Source organism: Platalea leucorodia (assembly GCF_965183815.1).
Source record: "Platalea leucorodia genome assembly, chromosome: 2".
Taxonomy (NCBI): Eukaryota; Metazoa; Chordata; class Aves; order Pelecaniformes; family Threskiornithidae; genus Platalea; species Platalea leucorodia.
Window position 1 is genome coordinate 97,228,808 of NC_138824.1, and position 22,734 is coordinate 97,251,541.

General features: G+C 40.8%; 1 protein-coding gene across 6 annotated transcripts in view; it reads left to right on the forward strand.

Annotated features, from left to right (window-relative positions):
• Positions 1-22,712, forward strand: part of ZBTB21 (zinc finger and BTB domain containing 21) — a 31,130-nt gene extending 8,418 nt beyond the window's left edge. For 3 of the 6 annotated variants that reach the window (XM_082304333.1, XM_082304330.1, XM_082304331.1), the window contains exon 2: positions 9,592-22,712. In XM_082304333.1, coding sequence (XP_082160459.1) covers positions 9,605-12,781 — 3,177 coding nt within the window. In that variant the 5' untranslated portion in view covers positions 9,592-9,604 and the 3' untranslated portion in view covers positions 12,782-22,712. Of the gene's footprint in view, positions 1-8,727; positions 8,748-9,591 lie in introns of those variants that run through there. The other 3 variants (XM_082304332.1, XR_014227444.1, XR_014227445.1) reach the window with 3 other exon arrangements.
• The last annotated feature ends 22 nt before the right edge of the window (positions 22,713-22,734 follow it).

The following is a 22,734-nucleotide window of genomic DNA, read 5'->3' on the forward strand; positions in this document are numbered from 1 at the left end:
ATCTCAGCTGTGAAGAATCTGTCCCTGGAGTTCTAGTGATTCAAAGAGGATATGCCCTACTCCCCACCTGTACAGACCTCTCGGCTGTTAGGGGTAAGTGTTCCTCTGCTCAAGAGAGAGGATATAGTGGGTACACACCACAGGCCACCCTGTGGTTTTACCTGCGTGACCATGGAGAGGACATGAGGAAGTGGGATGGAAGATCTACCTCGACCCTAGAGGCACAGGTACATGAGTTGCAAGGAAAAACAGTCACAAAAGGCAGTTCTTCCAGGAAAATTTCTCCTCCAGTTTCCAATGAGCAGTTCCCCAGACAGAGTAGAAGGGCTGATTTTGCTTCTGGTCTTAATAAAGGGACTTTTCATTTGCATTTACAAGAAGTGAGTAACAAATACCATAACCAGGGCTAGAGGGGCTGCATCTGGCTGGAGGCAGAGGAAAGGGACAACTGGGTTTACTGGACGGTGTGGATTCAATGGCCTGGCACATCAGACCCAGAGGAGTATAAGGCTCTAGTGGACACTGGTGCACAGTGTACCCTAATGCCATCAAGCTATACAGGGGCAGAACCCGTCTGTATTTCTGGAGTGACAGGGGGATCCCAACAGCTGACCGTATTGGAAGCTGAAGTGAGCCTAACTGGGAATGAGTGGCAAAAGCACCCCATTGTGACTGGCCCAGAGGCTCTGTGCATCCTTGGTGTAGACTGCCTCAGGAGAGGGTATTTCAAGGACCCAAAAGAGTACTGGTGGGCTTTTGGCATAGCTGCCTTGGAGATGGAGGAAATTAAGCAGCTGTCTACCCTGCCCAGTCTCTCAGAGGACCCTTCTGTTGTGGGTTGCTGAGGGCCAAAGAACAATGGCTGCCAATCGCTACCACAACAGTGCACTAGCGGCAATATCGCACCAACCGAGACTCCCTGATTCCCATCCATAAGCTGATTCTTTGACTGGAGAGCCAAGGAGTGATCAGCAAGACTCACTCACCCTTTAACAGTCCCATATGGCCAGTGCGGAATTCTGATGGAGAGTGGAGACTAACAGTAGGCTATCGGGGCCTGAACGAAGTCATGCCGCCGCTGAGTGCTGCCGTGCTGGACATGCTAGGACTTCAATATGAACTGGAGTGAAAGGCAGCCAAGTGATATGCCACAACTGATCTTGCTAATGCGTTCTTCTCAGTCCCTTTGGCAGCAGAGTGCAAGCCACAGTTTGCTTTCACTTGGAGGGGCGTCCAGTACACCTGGAATCGACTGCCCCAGGGGTGGAAACACAGCCCCACCATTTGTCGTGGACTGATCCAGACTGCATTGGAACAGGGTGAAGCTCCAGAACACCTGCAATACCTTGATGACATCATCATATGGGGTAACAGAGCAGAACAGGTTTTTGAGAAAGGGAAGAAAATAGGCCAAAGCCTTCTGGAGGTCAGTTTTGCCATAAAACAAAGTAAGGTTAAGGGACCTGCACAGGAGATCTCAGTTTTTAGGAATAAAATGGCAAGATGGACATTGTCAGATCCTAATGGATGTGGTCAACAAAATAACAGCCATATCTCCACCAACTAGCAAAAAGGAAACAAAAGCTTTCTTGGGCGTTGTGGGTTTTTGGAGAATGCATATTCCATATTACAGTCTGATCGTAACCTTCCCTATCAAGTGACCCAGAAGAAGAATTTCAAATGGGGCCCTGAGCAATGACAAGCCTTTGAACAAATTAAACAGGAGGTAGTTCATGCAGTAGCTGTTGTGCCAGTCTGGGCAGGACAAGATGTAAAAAATGTGCTGTACACTGCAGCTGGAGCCTCTGGCAGAAAGCACTGGTGGAGACTTGAGTTTGATCCCTGGGGTTTTGGAGTCGGGGATACAGAGGATCCGAGGCCTGCTATATTCCCACTGAAAAAGAGATATTGGCAGCATATGAACGGGTTCGAGCTGCCTCGGAAGTGGTTGGTACTGAAGCACAGCTCCTCTTGGCACCCTGACTACCAGTGCTGGGCTGGATGTTCAAAGGGAGGATCCCCTCTATACATCATGCAACTGATGCTACGTGGAGTAAGTGGGTCGCACTGATCACACAATGGGCTTGAATAGGAAACCCCAGTTGCCCAGGAATCTTGGAAGTGATCATGGACTGGCCAGAAGGCAAAGATTTCAGAATATCACCAGAGGAGGAGGTGATGCATGCTGAGGAGGCTCCCCTGTATAATAAACTACCAGAAAATGAGAAGTAATATGCCCTGTTCACTGATGGGTCCTGTCATCTTGTGGGGAAGCATCGGAGGTGGAAGGCTGCTGTATGGAGTCCTATACAACAAGTTGCAGAAACTGCTGAAGGGGAAGGTGAATCGAGCCAATTTGCAGAAGTGAAGGCCATCCAGCTGGCTTTAGACATTGCTGACCGAGAAAAGTGGCCAGTGCTCTATCTCTATGCTGAATCATGGATGGTGGCAAATGCCCTGTGGGGTTGGTTGTAGCAATGGAAGCAGAGCAACTGGCAGTGCAGAGATAAACCCATCTGGGCTGCTGCAGTGTGGCAAGATATTGCTACCTGGGTAGAAAACCTGGTTGTAAAAGGATGTCACATAGATGCTCATGTACCAAGAGTCGGGCCACTGAAGAACATCAAAACAACCAGCAGGTGGATCAGGCTGCTAAGATTGAAGTGGCTCAGGTGGGTCTTGACTGTCAACATAAGGGTGAATTATTTCTAGCTTGGTGGGCCCATGACACCTCAGGCCATCAAGGAAGAGATGCAACATGTAGATGAGCTCATGACCCATGGGGTGGACTTGACCATGGACACTATTGCACAGGTTATCCATGAATGCGAAATATGCGCTGCAATCCAGCAAGCCAAGTGGTTAAAGCCTCTCTGGTATGGAGGATGATGGCTGAAATATAAATTTGGGGAGGCCTGGCAGGTTGATTATATCACACTCCCACAAACCCACCAAGGCAAGCGCCATGTGCTTACAATGGTGGAAGCAACCACCGGATGGCTGGAAACATATCCTGTGCCCCATGCCACCGCCCGGAACACTATCCTGGGCCTTGAAAAGCAACTCCTATGGTGACATGGCACCCCACAAAGAGTTGAGTCAGATAACAGGACTCATTTCTGAAACAACCTCATAGACACCTGGGCCAAAGAGCATGGCATTGAGTGGGTATATCACATCCCCTGTCACGCACCATCCCCCGGGAAAATTGAACGATACAACGGACTGTTAAAGACTATGCTGAGAGCAATGGGTAGTGGGACATTCAAACATTGGGATACACATTTAGCAAAGGCCATCTGGTTAGTCAACACTAGGGGATCTGCCAATCGAGCTGGCCCTGCCCAGTCAAAACTTTTACGTACTATAGAAGGGGATGAAGTCCCTGTAGTGCACATAAAAAGTATGCTGGGGAAGACAGTCTGGGTTACACCTGCCTCAGGCAAAGGCAAACCCAGCTGTGGGATTGCTTTTGCTCAAGGACCTGGGTGCACTTGGTGGAAATGTGGAAGGATGGGGAAGGCTGATGTGTACCTCAATGGGATTTGATTTTTGGTGAGAATAGCCAATGGTTTGAATTGTATGATGTTAATTGCTATATAATACTATATGTCATCACTACTACGGTTGCTGTATGCCATATCAACGGTATTACGGTAAGAATCACCCAGAAAATGAAGGATGAATTTTGATGAAACCGAGCAAAGTGCAGCAATGATAGAACTGGACAAGCGCAGCAGTGATGGAGCCAGAACTGGCTTCAGCATGCAACAATCCAACACCACACACACCATCTCTTCTGCCCTGAAAGACTGTTAGGGCAGATGGAGCCCAAAGTCATGGACTAAATGAATTCAACACACATTTTAGAGGGATGGTCCATAGACTTGGGAATGATATCTGTGTGTATATATCAAAAGACAGGAAAGATGGTGGTGATTAATTGGGATGTGTTGGAAAGTGTGGGACCTGGGCATGCCATAGATGGTATAGAATAATGGGTGGATATTATCCTGGTTTCGGCTAGCATAGAGCTGATTTTCTTCCTAGTAGCTGGTATAGTGCTGTGTTTTGGATTTAGGATGAGAGTAATGTTGATAACACGCTGATGTTGTAGTTGTTGCTGAGCAGTGCTTACACTAAGTCAAGGACTTTTCGGCTTCTCATACTGCCCTGCCAGTGAGGAGGCTGGAGGTGCACAAGAAGCTGGGAGGGGGCACAGCCAGGACCGCTGACCCAGACTGGCCAAAGGGCTATGCCATACCGTATGATGTCACGCTGAACAAAAAACTGGGGGGAGCTGGCTGGGGGGGGAGGCGCGTGCAGCCGCTGCTCAGGAGCTGGCTGGGCATTTGTCAGTGTGTGGTGAGCGATTGCATAGTGCATCACTTGTTTTGTATATTCTTTTATTGTTATTATTTTCCCTTCCTTTTTCTGTCCTGTTAAATTGTCTTTATCTCAACCCACGAGTTTTACCTTTTTTCCAGTTGTCTCCCCCATCCCACCGAGGGGGAGTGAGCAAATGGCTGTTTGGTGTTTAGCTGCCTGCCGGGTTAAACCACGACACAGTTGAAATCACATTTCGTTAAATGCAGGAAGACAGAATCCCTGAACTTGCAGCAAGAGATTACTCAAATATTTAGTTAGAAAAAGATTGTAGAAGTGCAAACAATCTTGCTCTGCAGGTTTGGAGCTTTTACATATAGCTTTTGGGGGTGTAGGGGTGTGTGTGTGTAAATATATATGGACTGTAGGAGAGTATGTATGTTGCAAAGGCTATTGATGGGAGAAGAGGCATTTGATAAACTGTTGTCAAACTCAAATAATAAAATCCAGCATAGGATCCTTGAGTAGAAGTTTCAGCAGCGTAGGTTTCTTTTGCATCTGGACTCTTGACGAGTAATGGGACTTTTTTTTCCCCCTTGTGTCTGGAACAGCACATGAATTATCAGAGCCATCAAATCCTCTGCAAAGTACTCAGAACTGAGTGCAACATTCCTGCATTTACCTGGGGATACCCCAGGAAGTCATTTGTGTTTCTTGGCTGAGTTTTATAGTCCATGTTTCTTTGGTTTTTTTAGTGGGTTTGCCCCCACCACACTTCTTAGGTATGTGTGTTTTCCCTGTTGAAGCCCCTGTTAAGTCTCTCTTGCTGCCTGTCTCCTCTGTGTGCGTTTCCTCCTCCTTCCTTGTGCTTCTAACTGCGGTTTCTCACAGCCCTGGCGCCTCCTTGCTGCAACGTTGCATCTCATTAAGTGTTTCAGAACCAGAACATCGTCTTTCCCACTGCCGCCCCAACATGCTATTAACATAGCTTTAGCTGACAGCTATGTCATAATGGAAGTCAGCAGGCAACATCAACATCTTATTTTAGTTGCTTGTGTATTCACAAGTGTAAGCTGTTATGCTGAAATTGTTCACACAGATATCTGTCTGATTCTGTTTGTGAAGTTTCAGCATTGGTGACTTCGTTGTTTCTGAAAGTGAAGTTTCAGATGGGCGAAGCTGATTGATTGAACAACTTGCTGATAAAGAATGGGTAGTTTCGTGGCTTCTCTTGCTGCAACTCTGATGCTCATCTGACCTCTCAGTGAGCTGATTAAGCTCCTAACCTATAAAATAGCAAACGTATAAAATACTGGGTTGGTTTTGTTTGTTTATTTGTTTCCTGCTTCATTTTAGAGAGCTGAATCAATTTGGTCAAGTGAGCAGCAGAGCTGGTGAAAGAAAGAGGGAGGAGGAGATGTGAGAGTAGGGGACAGAGGAAAGGAAGGGAAACTACCACTTCAAAGGCAGGTAGCTGTTGAAGATGAATAAACTGCTGGGCTAAAGATTAAGCTTTTTCACCCTTTCCTTGTGCAGAGCTTTCCTGAATAGAGGTTTCCTTTTTGCAGAAAAAAATTTTAAATAGTAGAGGTATCTTTTTCTATCCTTGTTCAAAAAATAAAATAAATCTCATGCCAAATATGGTACTGAAGTCTCTGAAACCTAGTTTGCTGAGATCAGTAGAGGGCTGTTGATGATTGACACTAAAGTCTCCTCCTGGCTTCCCAAAGGAAGGCTGCAGGTGCTCCTGCTGCACTTACCCTTCCTGGGTCTGGAGCCTTGGTCCTTCTGAGGGCCAGTAGCCGCTCTAGCATGTAACACCTGGACACAGACAATGGGAAATTTTCTGATACGCTCCTACCGTTTCCTTGATGTCACCCGGACATCATGGAGGAAAAGAGGAAACAGCTCTGTTTCCAGTCAGTAGTGAAGACAGCTGGAAAAAATGATTGGAGAGAATAGAAACAGATTATCTGGAGGAAAGATCTTAGGTAGTTAATGGCAAAATCATCTTCAGCTGAGCAAGTATGAGTCCTCAAACACCTGGAATCAAATCTAGTATTACAAGGAACTGTCGTAGTTCTCTTATTTACACAATAGCTAGGCGCGCCTTTTGTGTCAGGGCTGAGTTCAGTCGGCCAAGCATTGGCTTTGATGGTGAACTGTTGTAAGGAGTTCCTGCCTTCCTGTAGCTGCTCCGCTGCAGCAGGTTGCTGCCTCTTCAGTTATGCCAATGCATTCGTTCTTGAGATTGTGCTTTAGTATAAAAATTGACCAGCATTTGAAAAGAAATATTATTTGGTTTTTATTTATTGTCTGGTCCTCTGTGTAATACAGACCTGCAAATATTTGTACTGGCACGGCTGAGGGAGGAGTGAACTGCAGCGTGCAGATAAGATGAACAAACGGAGCAGGAGTGTCTTGGATCAACTTTGTTACTGAGAAGTGTTCATGAAGTGAAATTTTAATACATTGTACATTTACTCTAGTGATCTTCGGGTTTTTTTTACCTTTAAGTATTTCAGGCTTTCAGATGGCCTGTGTATATGTGTTAAAATGGTTCTGCAAACCAATTCTGGCTTTGTTTCTTAACATATCATAGCTTGTTTTATTTCTGACTGTTGTGTTTAAAGGCTATTAAGCTCAAAGTCAAGCACTTGAATTAGGAAATACCAGGATTAAAGCTGCCTTTGCAGGATTAATTTGGTCCCTTGCCATTTATGTATGTTGCAGCCTTGGTTACTGTTAAAGTGACAGAGTTACATTGCACCAAAGAGCTCTGCCTCCTTCACTGCACTGAAGAGACCCTGCTCTGAGAATGAAAGGGAGGATTGTAATAGGATGCTTATCTCTGTCTTGTTTAATGTAATAAATTGAAGGTTGTCTATGAGTAAAAAAGGAGAATGCAGAAAGAAGGATGGGTGACTACTGGATTTTGCTTTAGACATGTAGATTTTACACCTGTCTCTACTAATAGCATTACTGTGTTACAATAGACAAAGGAACGCATAATATTACATGGTGCTTATTCTGCGAGTATCTTACACAAGACCCAAGGCCTGGGTAAAGCAGATTAAAGTGAAAGATTTGAAAATACTTCAAAACATTTGACTAATATACTCCTTTCCCACTGTATCCTTGAAATATGGCTTCTGCAGCAACTTCTATTGGGTGTCTCTATAATACTGTTTTAGTTCAAGTTTTCTTCATAAGCACGCTGTTGATCTGTTACCTCCATATACCATGCTGCACCTTGCATCCCAGATGAATAATTTGAGTTTGCAAACTCAATTTCTTTCATGTGAAACTAAAGGAAAAGATGCATTCTTGGAACACTTGTTCTAATAACACTCCAAGTGTTAACGGGTGCTCAGACCACGAGACTGGATTAGGGCCAGTCAGACTCCACCACTTTAAATTGCAGTGGCATCCACAAAGGAGAAAGGTAGTGCAACTCCCCCAGCCAGTACTTTTAAGCAAAACATACAAAGCAAAACGAAACAGATTAGTTTCTCAAATTCATAGAAGCTTGACTGCTCTGCTCTTTTTAGATGGAGGGGGGCGGGATTATGCATTATAACTATCTGAGGTGAATTAAGGATAAATTAGTGTTTCTATGAAACGACTCTGCAAGACACTGAAACAGTCAGTAAAGAGACAGATCTGGTGAGGAAACAGAATTCTGCTTTTGCTGTTGCCATGACACTATTAACTCATTCGGTAGTTTCGGGTTCTATGATATGATCAATGCCCTGAGACATTGTATGTCTCACCCTTTGTATGTGTGTATGCAGCACCCTTTGATTCATTTCTCAAGAACTCCAATTTAGACTTCGATCACTTATTTGTATCCATTAGTTGTAAGATTTACCACCCCCATTTATTGATTATGGGCTAATGGATTCTTAATATTGTTTTTATTTTGATAAACTTATCAGTTTTGCTTGTAAGCTGATGAATAGTGAAACCTTTTTGTTGTAGTATAAATACATCATGTATAAATACCTAAAGAGTAGTTTCTTAACTCAGCTGTAAAAGGAAGAGAATTCCTTTTAACAGGCACATCATTGACTTGTTTTACTACCACCATAGAGGAAGGTAGTGTAAAATTCCTACAGTTTAACTTGAACAGAATTGTAAGAGTGTCCATGAAAAAAAAAGAAAATTGGATATTGCTGATTTCTCTGTGTGTGTGCATGTGCACAGATATATAAATTACAATTCATGCCATAGAAGTTCTTCGCTTAAACTGACTTAAAACCTGATTCTCTTCTTTTGTTAAGATCTGATCAGGAGCAGTCTATTGAGTTATTGAGACATCCTGCAGTACGGAGTGGGCTGTGTTTTGAAGCATATGGAACATGGGGATTTCTTCACTGCGGTTTAATTTGTGCTTATTGTACTCTGGCATGCACCTGAGGGTAACCGTTCCTCAAGTATATGGGTTGTGGGCATAAAGTGCTCTTATACTAATGAATAAACTGGGGACTTCAGTTCTCTGATTGCTTTTAAGCTAGAAGAAAGCTATGCAGGGGTACTTCAATTATAATTGTGAAATTTCCAAGAAACCAGATCCTGTCAGTGCAGTTATAAGTGACACACATTTGATAGCTAGAAATATATATTAACAACACTTATTAAACCTAAGCAAATGTGATGAATTAATCTAGATTACAGACAATAATCATGCTTCCTTCTCCCTTCCCAGTATTAATGCCCTTTCCCTCATCCTATTAAAAATGACAACAAAACCCCGTTAATTTGTTTAGTCAGCAGGAGACTGTCAGGGTTGCTTAGCCTCAAAAAGGTGACTCAGCATAACTAAGCTTTAGGTATCTGATTCAAGAGTTTATCAGTGCAATTGTCAAGATAGATCTTCATAAAGCTAAAGCGGAGAAAAGATGATCAAGAGGGAAATGATTGAACTCTTCCTTCACGTGGACAGGTGTATTGCAGGAAGAGAACACAGTCCCTCTGCCCCCCAGTTAGTTAGGTGTAATATTCTTGGTGTAAGATCAGCTGTTTACAGTGTATGTGAAAGTGGGCACATGAGCTGGTTCTTCTCGTGCCTGTGCATCTGTTGGAGCTAACAGTATTGTTTTAATTCCCATACCTTTCCTCCAAACAAGCTGTTTTCTTCAGCATCATTGATGGTGGTTTAGCTAGTTTATGAATTACAGAGGGATTAGGTGTGTTTACTTTATCTCTAACAACAGTTCACATAAGGCAACCTACAACTTTTTTTTTGTTGTTGTTCTTTTTCAGAAACATCAGAATCATGGAGGGGCTCTTGCATTACATAAATCCAGCACATGCCATTTCACTTCTAAGTGCACTGAATGAGGAGCGTCTAAAGGGACAGCTGTGTGATGTTGTTCTTATAGTAGGAGATCAGAAATTTCGAGCTCATAAAAATGTTCTGGCTGCCAGCAGCGAATACTTCCAGACTCTGTTCACAAATAAGGAGAATGAGTCTCAGTCAGTGTTTCAGCTCGACTTTTGTGAACCAGATGCTTTTGATAATGTGTTAAACTACATTTATTCTTCATCCTTGTTCATTGAGAAAGGCAGTCTTGCAGCTGTGCAAGAACTGGGCTACAGTCTTGGAATATCCTTTCTTACAAACATTGTTTCTAAGAGTCCTCAAGCTCCTTTTCCAGCTTGTCCTATTAAGAAAATACTGTATCAAGATGAAGATGAAAGTAGTTCTCAGAAGAGAAGTGTCATTGTCTGTCAGAACAGAATTGAAGCGCAAGCGAAAAGTATAAATCAAACACAACATGATTTAAGCCATACTTCTAAACCTTCACCCTCTGTTGCTGTCAAAAGTAGCAGTAGACCACAAGTAACGAAACCAACTGAAACCCTTCACAACTTATCACTGACTGAAAGGAGATGGCTGAAGGAAAGCCCTGTGAGCTATACCAAGCTTCATGAAACTTCTGGAACTGTGGAGGATCAGAGCAGAGGTGGTTTAGTGAAGAGGAACACAGTACTGCCTCAAATGCCTTTAGCAGAGAAAGAAATTGCAAGCGATGAACCAGGAAGTAGTGGTCAGCTTTTAAGAGGAAAGGCCGCAGAGATGTCATTAAAAAGACCACGTCCACCAGTCTTGTCTCTGCGTGGCACATCAGAATCTACATTTTTGTTGCGAGAGGCAGGAAAAGGAAGTGGCCAAGGTGAAGACAGAAATTTGCTATACTACTCGAAGTTAGGGCTAGTAATCCCATCTAGTGGATCTGGTCCAGAACACCAAAGTATTGACAGAAGTGGGCCACTTGTAAAAAGTCTCCTTCGAAGGTCACTGTCCATGGACAGCCAGGTTCCTATTTACTCACCTTCCGTTGACCTAAAACCTTCACAGGTATCATCCTCCTCCTCACCAGGAACTAATGATTCCCAGAAGACATTTAATGTTTTATCTCAAAAGTCATCCTTGAAAGAGTCATCAGAGAAGTTAGTCTTAGATGAAAAACCACAGGTAATACACCCACATCGCCTTAGGTCTTTCAGTGCCTCTCAGTCAACTGATAGGGAGGTTGCTTCCCCTCTCACAGAGGTGCGAATAAAAACTGAACCTAGCAGTCCACTTTCAGATCCTGCCGAAATAATAAGAGTTACAGTGGGTGATACTTCAGCATCAACAAATAAAGACTTTCCTTTTAAAACCGAGGATGATCATAAGGAACCAAGCAGACTTCCAGCAAAAAGGAGATTTCAAGCTGATAGAAGACTACCATTTAAGAAACTGAAGGCAGATGAGCAGGATTCTCCTGGGTCAGAAGATAACTTTGAGGAAGGCTCAAGCCCTACGCACCTTGATGCTGATTTTCCTGATTCTGATGTCAGTAAAGATGAATACAGTGAGATGGAAGAAGCAAGACCAAATAAAAAATTTAAATGCAAGCACTGCCTTAAAATTTTCAGATCAACAGCAGGTCTTCATCGTCATGTTAACATGTATCATAATCCGGAGAAGCCCTATGCTTGTGACATATGCCACAAGAGATTTCACACAAATTTCAAAGTGTGGACGCACTGCCAGACACAACATGGAATTGTGAAGAATCCCTCACCTGCTTCCAGTTCACATGCTGTTTTGGATGAAAAATTCCAAAGAAAACTGATCGATATAGTGAGAGAGAGAGAAATTAAAAAAGCTCTGATAGTTAAACTAAGACGTGGCAAGCAAGGTTTTCAGGGACAGTCTGCCTCACAAGCACAACAAGTCATCAAAAGGAATTTAAGATCGAGAACCAAAGGAGCCTATATTTGTACCTACTGTGGGAAAGCGTATCGTTTCCTCTCACAATTTAAGCAGCACATAAAAATGCACCCAGGGGAGAAACCAATTGGAGGAAATAAGGCTCCTAAGCAGAAAGATCATATTCATATTGAAAGCCCAGTAGAAAACAAAGAGGTTTATCAGTGCCGTCTCTGCAATGCTAAGCTCTCTTCGCTTATTGAACAGGGAAATCATGAGCGACTCTGTAGAAATGCTACTGTCTGTCCTTACTGCAGCCTTAGATTTTCTTCTCCAGAGCTGAAGCATGAGCATGAAAGCAAGTGTGAATACAAGAAGCTTACTTGTCTTGAGTGTATGCGTACCTTTAAATCATCCTTTAGTATTTGGCGTCATCAGGTTGAAGTTCACAATCAAAACACAATGGCTCCATCAGAGAACTTTTCTTTACCTATCCTGGATCACAACGGAGAAATAACTAGTTCATCAAGATTGCCTCCTCAGTCAGAATCCAATAAAATGAACAATTTTGTTGCTGCAAAGGAAGATGGTGTATTCAGTGATTCATCAGAACAAATCAATTTTGATTCTGAAGATTCCTCATGCCTACCTGAAGACTTAAGTGTTTCCAAGCAGTTTAAAATTCAGATCAAAGAAGAGCCTGCAGATGATATGGAGGATGAGGTCACTGAAACTAGCAGAGAACCTAAGGAAGTAGTCTCCAACAAAGATGCTGGTTTGTGGCCCTGTGAAAAGTGTGGGAAGATTTTCACTGTACGCAAACAGCTGGAACGTCACCAAGAGCTCTTATGCTCTGTGAAGCCATTTATTTGTCACGTGTGTAACAAGGCCTTCCGAACCAATTTCCGCCTGTGGAGTCACTTCCAGTCTCATATGTCACAGGCTGCAGAGGAGTCCACAAATAAGGAGCCTGAGATATGTCCACCAGCTAATTCCCCATCACCACCACCCTTACCTCCACCCCCACCCCTCCCCAAAATCCAGCCTTTGGAGCCTGATAGTCCAACAGGCGTGTCTGAAAGCTCCACTACTACTGAAAAATTATTTGTACCGCAGGAGTCGGATACACTCTTCTATCATGCTCCACCACTCTCAGCAATCACATTCAAAAGACAATACATGTGTAAACTCTGTCACAGGACTTTCAAGACAGCTTTTAGTCTTTGGAGCCATGAACAGACACACAATTAGCTTTAACAGGTACCTTAAAAAGCTGGTTCAGTGGAGGCTGTGTTCACGATCTCAGATGTATGCCATATAACCTAGAAATCTAAAAGGATCAAAACAACGATGATGACAAAAAATTTGGAATTTGTGATGCTGCTTGGATTTGAAGATTAAGGTAAATTAACTTGGTTAGTAGGTAGAAAGCAAAGTAATTTAAAATACTGTGGTCTGGGATCTAATAGTAACAGAATAATTTTTGTTTCATTTAACACTGAAATACGATCACATCTGGATTGTATGCATGGATCTTCATCCTGTGATGTTGGTGTGTGCGTGTGTATTATATATAAAATTATATATTAAATGAAAAAGCAACAACAATTTGGATTCTAACTGTGAGTTTATAGTAGTGAAATACTGTAACCAACTTCATTAATTTTTTTTAAAAGAAACCAACACACAAGCTCCATATAAATAGTTGCCATGCACTTGCAGTTAGGGAGGAAGCAGATGGAGTGTCTTGCTGTATTGACTTAGGTCTTAGAAACCTTTAGCAATAACAAATAAACCTCAAGTTTGAGTAATGCTGATGTTATCAGATATGAATGTTTGATATTTTAAGGGAACATAGAATTGCTTTGTTGTTATATGGAACTTGTGCAAATTAAAATAGAATCTAAAGTCAGCAATATTATTACTAAGATTTTATATAAAAATTAGCAGCAAGCCTGCTTTCAGCCATTTAATTATAAGTTTCTAAGGAAAATTGGGGGAGGGGGTACTTTGCTTTATATAATGTCCCAAAGACTAATTTACTATAGATACTTCAGTAGCTAAAGACATTGTATTAACAGCCATCATAATGCAAATGGTACTGTTTATAATATGAACTAAGATTGAATGGATGTCGGACAAGTTTCATAATTTTGTTTCCACTATTTGTACAACTGTTTGTAATTTTAACTACAAAGGAATGTATAACTATTAAATCAAAAAAAGAAGAGCTCATTAAGGGACAGAAGATGAGTTGTGTTCCTACACATAGTAATAAGCTTGGCCATGAGTACAAAGATATGTTTTAACAAAAACTAAAAATGTAAATATTTATATAGACACCTGTATAAATGAAGAAGTATGTATTTGAAATTTGTATTAAGCATACATATCCAGCTCAAAGCAGAGGAAAAACCATCACACTACAATCACTGCATTTTATGAATACAATGCATAGAATATTTCTTTCTGCCGCTTTCTATAATTTGTGATACTGTGTTGCAATTTTCTAATTTGTTGAAAATCGTGGTAATAATGGGCTGCAGATATTCTGTGCCGTTCCATTATTTTACCTCAAATCACAACTGGAGCATTTAGTGTAAGTAGGATCATAGGTATTTACCAGAAGCTATAGTAAGGGTCCAAAATTATTCTGTAAGTAAAAGAAATATTTACCCAGAAGTAGGTGGTAAACTAACAGTGAAAAATTCTTCTACTAGAATTTAAGATTAATGGAGTGGTGATGGATTAAAATGAACGTAAATGATGCAAACAGTATTGCTGAGAGCAACAGGAGTACAGTCACCAGTTTCAGGGGGAGCAGGAGTGAGGCTTTAATTGTGTATGTAACAATTAATTTTTTTTTTCAGCATCCCAAACTCAAAAGTAAAAAGAATTGCAAACTGACACTAAGATTTAGCAAAATAAAGCACAAGTGTTAACTCCTAAGAATTGGAGGATGGGCATCCTTAGTTAGGCACACGCAGGAGTAGACTTCTCTCAGTGCAAGCCCAAGTGTGACACCATTTTTTCCCAACAGATTTGTTATTATTATTTTTTTTCCTTTTGAGTTAAGTTTAAAAGAAATGGCTCAGGATGGACCACTGACTTTTTTCCAGCTACGACAAAAATTGCAATGTTAGTTTCAAGCCTCTTCTGTTTCATTTTTTATTAAAATCTAAAATTGTTTCTAAACACTTCTAATAGTAACGTGTTGTCCTTTTTTGTCCTCTTTCAGCCAAATTGTATCTGAATATGATTACGCTAATTTGTTAGAATATCAGTTAAAGTCTTTCGGTGACATTGCAATTAAAACAAGGTACTTGTTTAATAGTGATATTTCTAGTTATTGACTTTTTTATTCCACCTAATAAGACTAAATTTCTTTCTTACCAGAAGCAATTTCAAAATAAAATGGTTATTGCACTTAACCTGGTTTAACAAAATCAGAAAAACATAAAGCTTTGCTAAGGATCCTTTAAATGTATTTAAGAAATCTGTGCATATAAAATATGAACATGTTTTTGTAAAATGGTTCCTAAGTTTTCACTAATGATTCCGCTACGCAACAGTCTGAAAGTTTATATGTAGCCTTTTAAAAATCAGTGTGCTTTCTAAAGGAAGATGGCAACTAGGTCAGCTATGTCATAGTCATCTAACTTCCAACTGGGATTCTGCTATGTGATATGATGATAAATTCCACACACTTGAAATCAAAAGTTTGTGCAACATCTTTGAAGAAACCTTGACCTTTTTCCTAGGATAATATGTATTATAAAAAATCCATAAAATATTTTTGGTCTAAATAGCCTCCTTCTAAGTTTTTCTTTGGTTGTTGGGGGGTTTTTTGTTTGTTTGGTTGGTTTTTTTTAAGTTTTTTTCTTAACTTTGAGGGTGTTCTGTGGTGTTTTTTTTTAAATTCAGTTCCTGTTGTTTAGTAAAGGAATTCAGGATCTCTGAAGTTTAAATATGAGATGTTTATATAGCAGTTCTGGTTTTCTATTAGCTTTTATACAGTACCTTAAGAAGCCCTTGATAGAAGTGTTTATTTTGGAGGATACGGAATAAATATGCTTCCACTTATATAACTTTAATATATGTTTTAAAAGTTAAATTATGGAAAAATGTTAGTTGCTTGTTTATAAATAAAGGTCTTTTGTAGAGTGTCTAGTCTGGCCACAGCCAAAATAAAAGGCAAATTTATTGATACAAAAAACTGTCGTCATCATATTTTGTTTAACTTTGTAGCTGTGTACTGAAGTGACACAAAGTTAGAGGTCTTGTTAAATATAAAAAGTGTTTTGCTTTTTTTTCTTAAAATTTGTGACAGGAATGTGCAGATGTTTTAATATATAGACTAGAATCTTTAATTCTTTCTCTTTTTTTCTATTTTTATAATCTGTCAGATAAATATCAAAGAACTATCCTGCTTCAGTGGAAGTACAGTGGAAACTTCCATTGCATTTAAGAGGAGCAAGGTTGATCCATGAAATGTATTTTGTTTTGGGACTTTTTTTCCTTTCAGGCACTGTGTTCCCAAAGTGTCTAAGCCTATGGTTAAGTTCCATTGAGATCAGTCTTAATTATTTTTAAACATGTGCTTAAGTTCTTGGCTAAACTGGGACCATGATCAACCATTGAAAGTGAGCAATGGCAGAAAAATGCATACAGATTGTTTTTTTTAAGTCCCAGAACCAAAAGTTAAGATTAATTTTCCTCTACCTAAAAACTGCATATACAGCTAGGGTATAATTCTGTAGTTTTAAACAAACAAAGGAAGTGAACCAGTAATAATACCATCTCTACTTCTTGTATCTGCGCTTTTTCTTTTTCTTTTTTTTTGATAAGGTGGGGAGTGAAACACCCTGTGACAGCTGACTGAGCAGAAAACCTGCTGAAGTAGTAGGTGACACTAGAGTTTGTCTTGTGTATTTCAGAATGGAGATGTAGCCTTATCCGTGAACCAAAACACAGCTGTAAGAGACTTGCTCCTGCATTTCCTATTTAGGCAGGCCTTCTAGTGACATCCAGTAGATTTTTTGTCTGATGTTGTTTGTTTGTTTTCCCCCAAGTAGGGCATGCGGGTTTGGTCTGAAGCTAGACATACTCTGTTTTTCTTCCAAGCTTCCAGTGATAAAACTAGAAGTTCCTCACAGGGGATAAGAACAGACTATGCCTACCTTCTTGGCACTAACAGTGAGGGTGCAAGTATATGGCATGAGCCTGTAATCTGGCATGTGCCTATACTGTTCAATAAAATTGTTTACATTTTCCTACCAGAAGATTTAGATAAAAATCAAAGCAAGCTTAGGGTCTGGTTTTTTGGTTTTTTTTTTTTTAAATGTTGCTGTTAATGAATCAGTGTTAAAATCTTGGTTTTGTTTTTGTTGAACACAGCCTGATAGTATTTTTTAATGTCATTGATTCTTGTTTATTTAAAATGACTTGTGAAAAACTGTGCTGTAACTGTTGTACATAAAGGGACACTATCAAGAGAAGGTTGTATACAGTAAATGTACTTACCTGTATTAAGAAAACTTGATATTAATAAAATCAAAGAATTTAAAAACATGAATTGAGTCATAACACTTGAGCTGCTTGGGCATGAAAATGCCTATTAAGGGCATCCTCAATTGTTGCAAGGATGTCTGAAAAATGTATCTGAATTCTGCGGGCTGAGCTTATTTTTCATGTTGCTTTTTCTCTCACTATTCCAGAATAAAGGACTCAATCCATTTTTCCTTTTCCAGTTTATCAGCAATACACATTACCTTTTAAAGACACAAACTTCCCACTATTGCAGCAGCATGTTTAATTAAAATATGTACATAAAACCAGAACAAACTATCTTTTGCAGTGTAACATGCAAAATACATATAAAGTAGACATTTTAAGGCTTATTCTTGACAGTGTCCCTTTTTTAAAAAGCAGAAAAATGGGATCACTTTTAGTGCTTGGGTACAGGGCAATCGTTTCCTACAGTTTCTAGAAATTGGAATTATCCAATATATTTGCTATAGAATTTTCCAGTTAGTTACACAAAATCACTTGTCATTTTAAAGGATTATAGAGGTAAGAAAAAAGAAGCTGGTTTTATAATCCTGTATACCTTATAGTCGTTGTATATCAGTTCGATACGGCAGTGTTGAATTTTAATTAAGGATGGGTTTTTACTTTTTTTAGTACTGAGACTTAATTGCTTAGGGTAACTTTTTCTTTAATGTAATGTAAATCCATTGCTGCTTTGTACAACTTTTTCTACTGTGTGTTTTCTTTACTTAGATCTTGACTAAGAAATGTTGGCGTCCAATAAACTTACACTTTGTTTCTTTTGAATTACTGTGTCTTATACTGGAATCTCTTGGCAAAGTGTGATGTTATTGTACATAACCATTGTGTCTGTGGGCTGGGAATTTTGTTTATAAAAAAGCATCTTTTGATCTATTTGTTGGATGTAAGTGATAGTTTTTACATTACTAAAATAATGGCTTTTTGTTTGTTTTAGTAAGTGCCCCACTGAATTTTTTTACTGGAAAGTACAAGAAGACCAGCTGCTCTAGACGATCTCTTAAAAGCTTGAGCACAGCCCAAATTCTGCTTCCTATGCAATCGGTGATTAAAATGGGACTTTGTGGAAGCAGTGTTACATCAACTGAGTATCTCTTTCATCTAAAACTGGATTGAACCAGACATTTGAAAATACACTGTCAGGAATGTTTATGGTATTTTGCAGTGCTCTTATTGAAAGCAGTTTTGCTGCGTGTATTTCCCTCTTCAAAAAGCCCTGTGTGGGAATGTACTTGTGTGGATTCCCATGATGCAGAAAATGATCTCTGTATCTTTTGGGAATAGGGTTTACTAGGCTCCTCTCTTCAAAGTAGATGAGACCTATCTGTGAAAACTCTTAGGCCAGTTTTCTCAGCTTCTTGGACTCCACATTTGCTGTCCTTTGCCATTTTTAACTTGTGCAGTTTGGCTGAAGCTGTTGACCAGTTTCACTCACATTTAATAGAGGAGACAAGATCTCAAGAGTTAATCTCCAACAAGTTTCATAAAAATCACTGACGGGGTAGCAAAGAATGGTCTTAATGGGAAGGATAAGATTTGCAGCAAGAGCATGTGCCGAACAGTTGTCTCTGCTTTTTACCCCAGTGCTTGTCACTGTGTGCATGTGTACTGTCTTGTCAGAGTAAGTGGGGCAATAGGTCAGGTGAAACATACGGCAGAGCTGAAGTAACAGGTCTGCCAAATGGTCAGAATTAAGGGTTAAAAGGGCACTCCAAGGTCAAGAGGATTTGGGCCTTTGATGCTCCGTAAATCTCTTTGAAAACAGGGACAAAGGGCTCCTGGCTTGTCCCTCCGTGGAGCATCCCTGCACATCAGAAGTTAGGTGAGCTGTGGAAAAGGTAAGGAGAGGGGGGAGAGCTACTCCCTGACTCGTTCACAGAGTGGTAGATCACCAAAGGTTTGGCTCCCTCTTTCTCCTTTCAGTGTGAGGAACTCCTCTGGCTCTTTCTGCATCCAGTTAAGATCTGCATACAGTCTTCTCTCTGTTACTGTTTTTGAGCAGTCTAACATCTGCTTAAATGCTTCACAGAAAATGTCTGCTCTAGAGACCATACAACCTATATTTGACATAAAAGTCAAGAAGCAAACCAAAATGGGAAGAAGTTACTCATCATGCCATGAGCATTGCGCCTGTTTTCATAGTTATTTTTTGTTCTAATTCCAGCCATCCGCTTCTAAGACAGTTGCTCTGCAAACAAAGCCAGTAACTTTTACTTACTCTTCCATTCATAGAATGTTACCAGTTATCACTCTCTTTTTAATACACAAACACCAACAGGATAATTTTTACTATTAGACCTACATGGATAATATTTCTATTTCCAGTCCTGAAATACTTTGGCAATAATAGAAATTTTCAAGGTGTTGGCCGCAATGAAGCAACATACACAACTTACATTTCCCCTTCATTTTACATGTGTTGAAAGAGTACATGGAACGCAAAGCCAGCTTCTGTTAAGAAAGAATTTGCTTTAAATTGCCTCTGCAGTTTTGATACAACCCTTAACAATTTCTTACTGTCTTGTCAGTGCAGAACCTAAGATGGATACAGTTCTTTGATGTCACGGAGCCCTGGTTGTAATCATTAGCTTAAGCTGATATTTTAGGGCACGCGTTCTCATCCAGCAACATGTATCTCTCCAATGAAGTGCACTGGTGTTAAAAATGAGGCAGTGATGAAGCAGCATGACCTGCTGGGATTACTAGCATCCAGGGATGCTTCTCCTGGAAGGAAGAGACCATACTGAGATTTGCAGGCTCCACAGGCAGGTGGCTGGAGGAAAAAAGGGCAACGAGCCAGAAGAAGAGGTGGGAGAGTAGGATGACAACAGCAGAAGAACATAAGATATAGAAGAGAGCATGCTGTTGCCCTGCCAAAACAAGAAAAAAAAATCAGCCTCTGTTCTAAGGTGTCATTTGTGATGAATATGGCTCTTTGTTTCCCTCTTTTTCCTTTCTTCCCTAATGAACAGGTAGGAGTCCCTGGGGTTTGACACCTTCTAACCCCTTTTGGCTGATAAGAAACTGCATCCGTTCCTCTATGCTATAAAGTCTATGAAAGAGTTTCAGGGAAGAAACCTTCCCAAAAGATTGTTTAATAATATTTCCCCTATAATATTGCATTGGGGGAAGTTAAGGTCCTCTTGGAACAAGCTTTGAAAACAGCAACTCCTGAGGGCTTCACCAGGTGTGGCAGCTATACCTGTGGAGATACATTCGCAGTTTCTCCACCTCACCACCTGCACCTGTGCATCCTAAAAAGAGGGGGATCCAAAACCAGAGGAAAACCTATAGAACAGTAAATACAGCTCTGTTGACCACCATCCTTCCTCAGCTGGCTGGTCCTTGGCTTCATGTCCATCTCTTGCTCTGCGGGGCACCCTGTGTGGAGTCCAGTTTATGTCAGAACAGACACAGCTGTTCCCACCCATAGGGGGAAAGGTAAAGGCTTCCTCTCCGCCTTGCAGCCCAGGGCTGTGATTAACAAGGCAGCTGCGATTTGCTGCTGCCTCTTCTTCACTCATCAGTCAACTGAGCGGCCAAATGCCACAAGAAGGAAACTTAACTTTGTTAGCTTGCATTCAGATTACTTGTTTCAGGAGAAATTTGACTGAGGCATGTAAATGCATGTAAATGCATTTTTTTAAGAGCATGAGGAAAAAAAACTGTAAAAATACTAAACTGTCACTCTGAATAAGTCTGGCGGAGAATCACTGATATTAAAAATGAGATTTGAAATTGGGTATTTTTTTAGCAAGTATTACTACAAGGCTCAAGAGGGAAGGAACCACATAGAACCTTCAATTTATGGAGATGATCCTATGATCTATTACGTGCCTCCAACACTGTGTACAGGCACTAGGATGAGCCAGAAAAAAAGACGGCAACAGCACACCCACCTGAAGAGCCACACTCGAAAGCACTACACAGAAGGTGAACCCTTCTTTCTATATATATGTATGTATATAAAAATGCATGTGACTGTATTTAAATATGGCTCTGTTACACAGCAATTGCTGAGTTCGGAGAAAATTCCCTGTTAGGTCAAAGGCATGTTATAATACACTTTTGTCTAAAAGCTGTCTTCTCCAGTATTTCCTTCACTAAGCAGCATGGTTTCTGCCTAACTGACAGCTGGGAGCAGAGAGACGAGGTGCATCTCCAGACTCTTCGATCCTTGGCTCCCTATTGAGACTGCCAAGGAGGAGGCCAGCCTATCCCAATGGTTTCTGCAGCACGGACAGTTGTCTAAGAATAATGCAAGAGGATTAGTTGTAGCTTAACACCTATTATGATACCATAAAGTCAACACACTTGAACATAATGCGAACTCATGACTGAGGAGTTAAAAGCTTTTTACCCTTTGCCTGTGCCATAACACATTGCATTCTCCTTCAAGGAACTGTCAGGATTTGCATAACCGTATTGTGAGTGAGCCTCTGCCCACGCGCTCCAAACTGTTACGTGTTTTAGCCTTAGCGCAGTGCCCATGGGGGTGTGCTCTGGGATGACAGGCAACACAGAATTGCTACATGCCCTTGGATTTTCTTAGGGCTTTAGCTGAGTTGGAGCATTTTCACTGTTCTTCTAGAAGGTGTGGGTTCTGAGATTTTTTGCAAGCCTTTTTTATTTCATACTTTTGCTATTAATTTCCTGCAACATTGCTTGAAATGCCTTTGCTCTCAGTCTAAAACGTGAAGATCTCTTTTACTACTTACCAAGTCCTTTCTTCCTTCTGATGCCCGACATTCCCAAAGCCAATTGGTCTTACGGTCCTCAAGCATGTGCCTGAGGAGCATGTGAGTGTTTGTACTGCATGGGAGAAGCACACGTCCCTGGGAAGTCAGCATCTCCTGGGCTGGAGCCCAAGATTCAGGAGAGGCAGGAATCTCTCCAGTCGTTTGTCAGGAGATTCTTCAGCTCTATCTTGGACATGGGAAGCCTTAACCATTTGGGCACTATGTTAACTCTGAGCCTAAATTAACCCACAGGCATGAAACTTCACGTAGCTGGAATCGGCCATCACGTCTAGGCTGCCGTCCTTGAGGAAGGCAGCTCACAGTCCTGCTTAGGGTACCGCCATCTCGCCCTCCCAGCACCATCACCTCTGGTGATACTTGCGCTCTCTGGTGGAGAGAAGATAACTGGCTCCAGCAGGTGAAAATAGAGAAGAAAATAAAAGAAGCTTGTCTGTCATGTTTTAGTTTGTAAAAACTCACGGTATTTTACTGAAGTCTAGTAAATATATTTTTTGAAGAGTCATCATCATAGAAAAATTAATACTCTCAAAAATATTTTTCCTTCTTCCATTGCGGTGCCAGATACAAGTAGTAAACGAAACAATCAGCAATTCCAGACAAAATGTCTGTTATTAGCCTTTGTTCCTTTTGCAAGGTTGTGACCACTTAGGAATAGATTATTTACCGGATTGGAGAGTTGGAAAAGTGTGGTCCTACAGAGAAAAGCAAAATAGTTGTAATATGACAAAATGATAAGAGACTTATAAAATTAATGGGTGAAATACTGATGTGTTACAATGAATACAAACACCATGGTGCTGTTATTTGTGCGGTTTCTCATGTTGTTTTCTTTTTTCCTTGATTGATAGGCTGGTTTTTGTGCATGAATGGCTTCAA